Raw genomic sequence first — 9,992 nt, 5'->3', positions numbered from 1 at the left:
GCCTGGGGGCATGGGGACACCCACTGTAGCCACAGAGAAACCCATGGGATCAGGCACAGGGGACAACGACACTCACTGGGGATGGGGGACAGGGAGAACTACTGTGGGGGGGAGGACAAGGACACTCCATGCTGAGGACACCAAGCCTGAGCACACCCATTGTGGGCACAGGGATAGGAACACTCATGACAGGGCACAGGAATGGGGACCTGCACATCTGGGAGCGGATAGGGAAGGACAGGGACCTCTCCATTCTGACACTCTTCCACCACACCAGAGGCAGTGGTGTGAGGACAGTCCATGTGTGATGGATGCGGGTGGGCCGGGACTCCCCCCAAGAGCCCTCCCATAACAGTTCCTGAACCTCTGTAAGCCCCACTGACCCTTATGGCACCCCCTGAGTCCCCCTGACCCCTATCACCCCTAAGACCACCCTGACACCCCTGAACTCCCTGGCCCCCTATACCCACCCATGCCCCCTCCTTCCTCACACACTGGCCATCCCGACTCCCTCACTTCCCCCAGGACCCTCTGACACCCCTCTTTGTCCCCCAGGGGGAAGCGGCATCCTCAGGGACACCTTCCACCTCGGATGACTTATCCTGGCCACCGCAGCCCTGGCAGTGCCCACTGGGATCATCTGATCCACAAGGCCACACATGTCACCAAGGTGGCTGTGGTCACTGTGGCAACCATGCCTCCATGATCACCAAGACCTCCAGGACCCCCAGAGAAACGAGGCCATCCAGGCTACCAATGCCACCATTGCCACAATGACCACCTTGGCAAATATTGCCACCATGAGGATACCGGGACCACCACTGTCACTGTGGTCATGGCGGCCTCCACAGCCACTCTGGCCACCATGGTCACTATAACCACCAAGGCCACTGTGACCACCTTGATCACCAAGACTCCCTGAGCCACAAGGCTACCACAGCCACTGTGGCCACTGTGCACAACAAGGCCATTGTGCAAAGCAAATCTATTAATCAAAACAAGTTTAAAAACAAATTAAAATAACAAATTAAAAACAAATTAAATAATTCTGACTAAGCCAGCAAAAAATTGGCCATTCTTAAGCGGGGCTCCATGTCATTCCCCACACCAACACTCCTGGGAATGCCTCTTTCTCTCAGCATCAAGAAGGAACCCTGGGAGCATCCCCTTCTCGAAAGGGAACCTCATGCATATTCCATTCCCAGCAGGAACAGGGGAGAGGAATCTCTGTCTGAGAGGGGACTGGACATTCCCATGGTCAGGTGATGGACAGGCTGACCCACCACTAGTGATCCACCCTCACTTGTTGTGGTAGTTTGACAGGAAATATGTTTTCTGGGATGCTGTGGTCAGGCCAACTGGTGCTCAGGTTTTAATATTGGCACCTAATGTGGCCATTGGGACATTGGATCCGTCTCTGAGAACACGGGGTTAAAAGCAGAGCTCTCCCCTGGCAGGGTCCTTTTGGGTTTCCGGCGGGAAAGAGTTCGGGTCTCTGCCCCGGCCCAGCTGCTGGCTGGGCAGGGGGAGGGGAAAAGCCATGTGGCCGAGAGAGGTAGGCCTGAGCCCGGGGGTGGAAGGGTGGAAGAGAGACACAGAGAGAGAGACACCGGGAGCCATCGGGCAGCCCCCCCTGAGAGACACAGAGAGAGAGAGAGAAAGAGAGAGAGAGAGAGAGACAGTGCCCGGGACTGTAACCTTGAGACTGGATAAACATGGGCCTGTGCCGGCAGCACGGCTGGGACGGAGAAGAAGGGGGGGGGTGCACCGGCCACTTGTAGGAGCTTTTAACCCCTTTTTGGAGAATGAGAACTTTACAGAACATTGCCCTTTCCTAGAAGAGAGATAGAGTGGAAGATGAAGAAGGAAATGTGCAAGTGTGAGAGAGGTCTGGGCGAGTGAGAGATGTTGGAAGAATAGAGAAGAATTTTAGTGGGAAGAGATGATGGAGTGGCTTTTGCTGGACTCTTTGTACAGCCATGGACAGAACCATGTTCCTTGTGATACAGGGACTGCATTCTAGGGGGAGGCAATGGCCACAGAACCAAGAGAGTTCAGTGTTGGTACCCCTCGGCCCCAGGGGGTGAAAAAATATGGGGGGGACAGATGTCCCAAAGTTGAGACTGTGCCTTTTTGCAGTGGGACGAAGCATCCTTAAAAGTCGACCCTAGAAGCAGCTCTGGTCTGTGTTCAGTGGTGAGAGCACTGGACATGAAAGGAATAGGTCACCACTGGCACAAGAAGGACTCCTTCTCCTCTTGATGAACTGAGGATTGAGTATTCTGAAGGACTGAGAGTCGATGATTTGGGGGATGTATTGTATTGGGAATTTGGGGAGGAGGAGGAGGAGATGTATTTGTGAAGTTTTCATTTTCCTTGTGTGTTTCTTTTTTTTTCCTTTCCCTCGTAGTTTAGTTAATAATTTTTTTTTCCTAAGTGGGAGCCTGCTTTGCTTATTCCTGGTCAAATCTCACAGCAGAAACGAGGGAGAGAGTATACTCATGGGAGCACTGGCATTGTGCCAGTGTCAAACCATGACACTTGTCAGTTTGGGGTTGGGTATTTGGGCTAATTTTGGCTCAATTCAGCACCAAAATCAGCAGCAGACCCTTCTCAATGCAGCCCTGGTGGCCACAAATTGGCCATTGTCCCTGGGGCACATTCCAGGCAGAGCATCCTGCCTCATCTGGAATTTCAGGAGGACATTATAGGCTGGGATTGGGGAAGTTCAAGAGGGCAAGGGCAGGTCCTGTCCCTGGGGAGGGACAGTCCCCAGTGCCCATCCTGGCTGGTGGGGACCTGCTGGAGCAGCTCTGGAGAAGGGCCTGGGGATGCTGGTGTGTGACCAGGGGAGCTGTAAGTGTGTCCTGGGGCCAGGAGGGATCCAGGGGGCATCAGGAAGAATGGGGTGAGGAGGTCATGGAGTGTTTGTGCCCCTCTGTCCTTCCCAGGGAGGCACATCAGGAGTGCTGTGTCCAGCTCTGCCCAGTGCCGTGTCCTGTCCTGGGCTGCTCTGGACTCAATCCTGGTCTCAGGGATGATGCTGCCTGAGCTGGGAGTTTGGGCCAGGTGCCCACTCTGGGTCCTTCCAGCCTGACCCATGCTGGCATTTGGGGATTCTGGCAGTTGTAGTTCAGGAATTGTCCACCGGAGGGCAGAAGCGAGCACAGGAAATCAGCGGCACTGCGCATGCGCCGCCCCCAGCTGCAGTTCCGGGTGCCAACAGCAGGCGGCAGCACGAGCTGCTGGCGCTGCCCAGCGCCCGCCCCGCCCCATCCCGGCCCCGGGGGCTCTGCAATGGTTTGGGAAGGAGCGACCTTAAAGCCCATCCGGTGCCAGCCCTGCCATGGGCAGGGACATCTTCCCCTGGGCCAGGCTGCTCCAGGCACTGCCCAACCTGGCCTTGGACACGGCCAGGGATGGGGCAGCCACAGCTTCTCTGGGCAGCCTGTGCCAGGGCATCACCACTGCCACAGGGAAGGATTTTATAGGAAAGATGGGTGGTGATGTCTTTGAAAAATGACTCAGAGGTTTGGGGGTCTTCAGGAGAAATTGTTGCCAGTGTCTTCAAAATGGTTCTTGACATCTGTGCATGAGAAGACATGAAGTTTGTCACAGAACCCTGGCGGTTTAACCAGAAAGTTTGAAGTCCTGAACTTTTGGGTAATAAGAGAAATGGGTCCCCAAAAAGTCAATTCCATAAGCCAGACAGCCTGAACTTCTGAACTTTGGGAGAAAATGACAGCTTCAAGGGGGATGTGGGGTAGGTGCTTTGGGAAACTGCTGCACCTTCCTATACCTCAGCCAGTGGGGAAAGGGAGAAGGCAACTTGCAGCCCTGAGTTTGGGATAAAAGGAGGCTGCACCCTCCGAAACCTTGAGAGAGAATCCCCACAGGGATATGGCTGTGGAAACTCTGTGCCTTTATTGGAATCACATTTCAAGACTACTTTTTCAACACTTGGCTTTTCACAGTGTGGCTTTTCCCCACATGGTGAAGTTGCTGGGCAGAGGCAAAAATGATAAAAGGATGTAAAAGTATTTACAGAGCACAATAAACATGGCTCAAAGCAGTGGAGAAAGAGATGAAGGGGAACTCCGGAGGGGTTTTTGACAAGTTCTGTAACACAGAAGGAGCAGCGCCTGCCAAAAGCGGAATTTCGGGCGATGTCATCTGGAATATGAGGGCAATTAGTGAAAATGACCACCAGCTGACTTCCTAGGAATTCTCCAGAAAAATAAAAGAAGAGAGAGGCGGAGCCATGGCACTTATTTACAGGAAAAGTGCTGGTTTTGTATTAGCTAAGAAGCCCATTTTAATAAATATTTATAATTACAGTGGATAGAAGTGGCAAAGTCCCCCCGAGCTGCAGGACCAGGAGAGATCCTCTGTGAGTCTGAGCTGATAAAGAATTCTGGCTTTCTGATACCTGCACTTCCATCAGGGAGTTCACTCCAGCTGATTTTGGTATCAGGGGCTGGGGGGACTCCAGGGGACACATGGATGGGGGAGAGGGGACCTTGGCATCAGGACTGGGGCCCTGGGGGACACTGGGGGGACCCTGGGGGTGAAAGTGATGTGGGTTTGGAATCCTGGCAGAAGCTGGGGGGCACTGGGGGACATGGGACTGGGGTTCACTGAGTCCTGGGGGCAGCAGGGGGGAACTGGGAGTGTGACTGGGCCATGGGAGGGCTGGAGGACACTGCAGGGGGCAGGGGGTGATCCCTGCATTTGGGTTGGGGTCCTGGGGTGTATAATTTCCAACAACCCCAAAGGGGACTCCAGACTGGGAATGGGATTGGGGTCTAGGGGTGGGCTGAGAGGGACACATAGGGTGTCAGGGAGTGACCCCAGATTTGGGTTGGGGTCCTGGGGGGGCTGAGGGGACCCCAGGGGAATGACCCAAAACTGTGGGAGTGGGACTGGGGTCCCGGGGGGACTGGTGGACACCAGGGCCATCAGGAGTGACCCCAGGATTTGGGATCAGGGTCCCAGGAGAAACATCCTGGGGTCTCCTGGCCAGGGCTGCCTCCCCTCCCTGGGCTGACCCCACTGTCCCTCCACAGCCCCTCCCCAGGGAAGCCTCCCTATGTCCCACCATGTCCCTCAGTGTCCTCTGTGTCCCATCAGTGTCCCCTGGTGCCCATCAGTGTCCCCTCAGCATCCCCTGGTGTCCCCCAATGTCCACCCTGTGTCACACAGTCTGTCCTCTGTGTCCCCTCTGTGTCCCCTCTGTGTCCCCCAGTGTCCCACACCGGTCCCTGTGGCCTCTCTTCTCCATGGCCCCCCTGGCTCAGACCCTGGCACTGCTGGCAATGACCGTGGCCACTGCGGCCATCAAGGTGGTGCCCCTGGACATGGCCCAGAACTCCTTTGATGACCAGTACCTCAACTGTGGCCCTGCCATGACTGAGGCCTTGCCGGCCCTCAACGCTTCCGAGTTCCAGGAGAACAAGGAGTTTTCCCAGGCCTGGGTGAAGGCCACGGCCGAGTGGCGGAAGCGGGGCTCCTCTTCATCCCCTCTGTCCCCAGCCCAGGCCATCGCCCTCATGGCCTACACGATGCCGGACGTGCACAAGCAGCTCAACCCGGCCGTGCGCCAGGCCGGGCGCTCCCGCCAGGAATACCGGGACAACTTCCGCTTCAAAACGCTGCATTTTCTGCTGACCCAGGCCCTCCAGAAGCTGAGACGCCCTTATGAGTGTCCAGATGTGTTCCGTGGGGTGAGGACAATCCAGTTCAATGTGACAGCTGGTGATAAAGTCCGCTTTGGTCAATTCACTTCGTCGTCCCTGGACAAAACGGTGGCCCAGGGTTATGGGAACGTCACGATGTTTGAGGTGCACACGTGCCATGGAGCAGACATCCAGAAATTCTCCTTCAATCCAAGCGAGAAGGAGGTGCTGATCCCACCCTTCGAGACCTTTGAGGTCACCAAAGTCACCAGGGAAGGGAAGAAGGTGCAGATTGAGCTTCGCTCCACCGGGAACTTCAGCAACTACAACTGCGAGTGGCTGCGAGGTGACATCATGGGAACAACCGGGGGGATGGGGACACTCAGTGAGGGCTGGGGACAAGGACCCACAGTGCTGGGGACACCCATGGCCCAGAGGGGACAGGGACACCCACTGTGGGGGGGGGAGGCAGGACACCCAGAGCTGGGGACAAGGACAGGGACAGCCACTGCCGGGCACAGGGGATGGGGACACCAGTGCCAGGTGAGGGGTCCAGGGACATCCAGTGCTGGGGACACCCACAGGGGTGGGGAGGACAAGGCCACCCATGGCTGGGCACAGGGGAAAGGGGCCTCATTATGGCCCCCTCTGACATCCCACACTCCCAGGACCCCCCATCACCCCTGTCCCTCTCCCCATGGTCCTCCTGACCCTTCTCTTTGTCTCCACAGGTGGGAGCCTCCCCAGGAAATTCCCCCAGCTTGGGGGGCTTCTCCTGGCCACCGTGGCCATGGCAGTGGCCATTGGAACCCTCTGAGCCACGAGGCCACCAAGGTCACGGTGGTCCTGGGGGCCACTGTGGTCACCATGAGCATGAAGGCCACCAAGACCCCCAGAGAAATGAGGGCACCAAGGCTACCGAGGCCATTATGGCCACTATAGCCCCTTTGTCCCCTGTGACCACTGTGGCCATTGTTACCCTTGTGGTCACTGTGGCCATTATTGCCACTGTGGCCACCATGGTCACTGTAACAAGGCGTCCAACCAGGGGAATCCCCTCCGAGAGCTGCCCAGTGAGGGAGCAATGCCAGGGCAGCAGGACCAGCATGGGGGGACTGGAGCAGCCAGAAAAGTGCAGGACAGCACGGACAGCAGAGATTGGGCAGCGCCTGGGGCTGCTTGGGCAATTCCCAACAGAGGGGTTTGGGAATGGCAACATCACGGCCACCTGCTGACGTTCCTTGGCTGCCTCGCCTGATGTAGCAATAAATTGCTGCTTGCTCACCTGGGGTATAAAACATGTATCAAACACATGATCCTTGCTTGCCTGGCATATCAAATGTTTATCAGAAATTTGATCCTTGCTTGTCTGGCGTATCAAAATTTTACCAAAATTTGCTGCTGGCTCACCTGATGTATCTGCTACAGCTCCTTTAACGCCTTTCCTGCAGGACGCCTCATTTCCTAAGATAAAGCAGTTCTTGGAGTTTTTAATAGAGGCAACTTAAAGGTTTATTTTCCAAACCTTGATCTTCAAAGAGGTGCTGGAGAAATGTTCCTCCCTTTTTCCTCGTTCACTGCAGCTCTCACAAAGAACCTGGAAGGGTTGGAGCATGGCCAGGGAAGGGATGGAGCTGGGGAAGGGTCTGGAGCACCAGGAAGGGTTGAGAGATCTGGCGGGGCTGTTCAGTGCAATTTTAAAAGTATGAATAATCAGCTTGGGGCCAGTTCCAAACTTCCTGATTTGAGGTAACACTACAGAAAACATTGGGAGGAAAAAAAGAAAAACAAGCAGAATGAAGAAGGATGAAAAATAAAATAGAGAAATGGGGACAGAGGCAGCACCACCCATTTGTTTATGAAAAAACTCCTGATGTTTCGCTCAGGAATTTTTTTTTTTTCCTTCGAATCAGGGTTTTTCCCTCTTTACCCGCTCATCTCCTGGAGTTGCAGTTCAGGAATTGTCCACCGGAGGGCAGCAGCGAGCGCGGGAAATCAGCAGCACTGCGCATGCGCCGCCCCCAGCTGCAGTTCCGGGTGCCAACAGCAGGCGGCAGCACGAGCTGCTGGCGCTGCCCAGCGCCCGCCCCGCCCCATCCCGGCCCCGGGGGCTCTGCAATGGTTTGGGATGGAGCGACCTTAAAGCCCGTCCGGTGCCAGCCCTGCCATGGGCAGGGACATCTTCCCCTGGGCCAGGCTGCTCCAGGCACTGCCCAACCTGGCCTTGGACACGGCCAGGGATGGGGCAGCCACAGCTTCTCTGGGTCACCTGTGCCAGGGCATCACCACCGCTACAGGGATGGATTCCTTCCCAATATCCCATCTGACGCTATCCTGTGGCACTTGGGAGCCATTCTCCCTTGCCCTGTCCCTCCATGCCCTTGTCTGTCCCCAGCTCTCCTGGAGCTCCTCTAGCCAGTGGAAGGGGCTTTGGTGTTTTCATGGATCCTTCTCCAGGTTGAACACCCCCAGCTGTCTCCACAGCAGAGGGGCTTCACCCCTCAAAGCATCTCCATGGCCTCCTCTGGACTCGCTTCAGCAGCTCCCCATCCCCTCTGTGCTGTGGCCCAGAGCTGGCAGAGTGGTCTGAGTGGGAATGTCTCACGGCGGGAAGGGCTCAGTGCCTGCCCTCCTCCCAACCCAGAACCAACACCCCGCAGGGAGCACCCCAAGGGCTCTTGGACTCCAGACTTGGCCTCTGGCAACGTCACTGGCCCAGCAGCTGCTCCTGTCCCTGGCTGCACCCCCAGTGCCTGCCCTGGCACCGTGGGCACAGGGCCAGCCAGGGCAGGAGGCAGCCCTGGGGCCAGTGGGACATGGAGACAGCCAGGACAACCCTGGGGACAGCAGGACATGGGGACAGCCAGGACAGCCCTGGGGCCAGTGGGACACAGGGACAGCCAGGGCAGCCCTGGGGACAGCAGGACACAGGGACAGCCAGGACAGCCCCGGGGACAGCAGGACATGGGGACAGCCAGGACAGCCCTGGGGCTGTGGGACACAGGGACAGCCAGGACAGGCCTGGGGCTGTGGGACACAGGGACAGCCAGGGCAGCCCCGGGGACAGCAGGACATGGGGACAGCAGGACAGCCCCAGGGCTGTGGGACACGGGGACAGCCAGGGCAGCCCCAGGGCCAGCAGGACACAGGGCCAGCCCCGGGGATCCTGTGTGTGACACTCACATGGCCTCGGGGGTGGGACAGGCACAGCAGCAGCACGACAGGTGCTGGGGAGGGGTTTCCAGAAATAAACAAACCGCAGGGTGGAATCCGGAGGGCAGCAGAGAGGAGAAACTGCCAGGGCAGCTCTGCTCCGTCAGGGGCGGCCCGGAGCCAGCAAACCAGGCAGCCCCGGCTCTGGAATCAGGGACAGAGAGGGACAGGGACAGAGAGGGAGCTCTGGGAGAGGGACAGGGGATGGACAGGGAGCTGGGGACAGAGAGGGAGCTGGGGACAGAGAGGGAGCTCTGGGAGAGGGACAGGGGACGCACAGGGAGCTGGGCAGCCCCGGGAGAGGAAAGGCTTGAGCTGGACCCCCAGGAACAGAGCAGTGGGATGTGGAACCCCGGGATGTGGAGCCCTGGGAACAGACAGGTGGGAGATGGATCTGGGGTGCTGCACCTCCCCCAGTGCTCTGTGAGCTCAGAAATGCCATCAGACCCCAAAGGAGCAGCACCTGTGCCAAGCTCCTCCCGAGCTTATCAGGAGCACAGTCTGCTCCCAGGAATTCCTGCTGCATGGATAACGAGCTCCTCCTTTAACAAACGGCCTTGGGAACTCATTTTTCTTGCCTGAAGAACAACCCAAGTGGAACATTTTCTCTGTTGAACTTCCAGACTTCGGGCTCTTGGCCCGAATTGCACCCAGGACGGAAAACGACCGTGGCCAAAGTCCACCCTCTCTCTCTCCTGTGACCTGCAAGCACTTCCTGGGAGCCTTGGAGCTCTCCTGCCCCTGGGCTGTGCCTGGCATTCCCTGGGAGGGGGTCCAAACTTCGCTGTGCTCAGAGCCTGGGCTGCTCCCCCGGCCCTCGGGGCTCAGCCCTGCAGAGGAGCAGAGGCACCGACCCTTCCCCAAGCCCTTCCCTGAGCTGTTGGGGCATTTCTCACAGGTGTGACCCTGTCTCTGCCCCTGTGAATCCCCTGTGCCCTTCCTGAGCTCCCAGGGCATTTCTCACAGGTGTGACCCTGTCCCTGTGAATCCCCTGTGCCCTTCTCAAGCTCCCAGGGCATTTCTCACAGGTGTGACCCTGTCCCTGTCCCTGTGCATCCCCTGAGCCCTTCCCTGTGCCCTTCCCGAGCTCCCAGGGCATTTCTC

General features: G+C 57.4%; 1 protein-coding gene across 1 annotated transcript; it reads left to right on the top strand.

Moving 5' to 3' along the window:
- The first annotated feature begins 5,279 nt into the window (after nt 1-5,279).
- Nucleotides 5,280-6,504, top strand: LOC136570939 (NAD(P)(+)--arginine ADP-ribosyltransferase 2-like). Its single transcript, XM_066571360.1, has 2 exons — nt 5,280-6,021; nt 6,407-6,504. Exons 1-2 carry the CDS (start codon nt 5,280-5,282, stop codon nt 6,490-6,492), a joined length of 828 nt encoding a protein of 275 aa, XP_066427457.1. The 3' UTR covers nt 6,493-6,504.
- Nucleotides 6,505-9,992: the final 3,488 nt, after the last annotated feature.

The sequence above is a fragment of the Molothrus aeneus genome, unplaced genomic scaffold (assembly GCF_037042795.1).
Source record: "Molothrus aeneus isolate 106 unplaced genomic scaffold, BPBGC_Maene_1.0 scaffold_43, whole genome shotgun sequence".
Taxonomy (NCBI): Eukaryota; Metazoa; Chordata; class Aves; order Passeriformes; family Icteridae; genus Molothrus; species Molothrus aeneus.
This window is presented reverse-complemented; position numbering and strand designations above follow the sequence as displayed.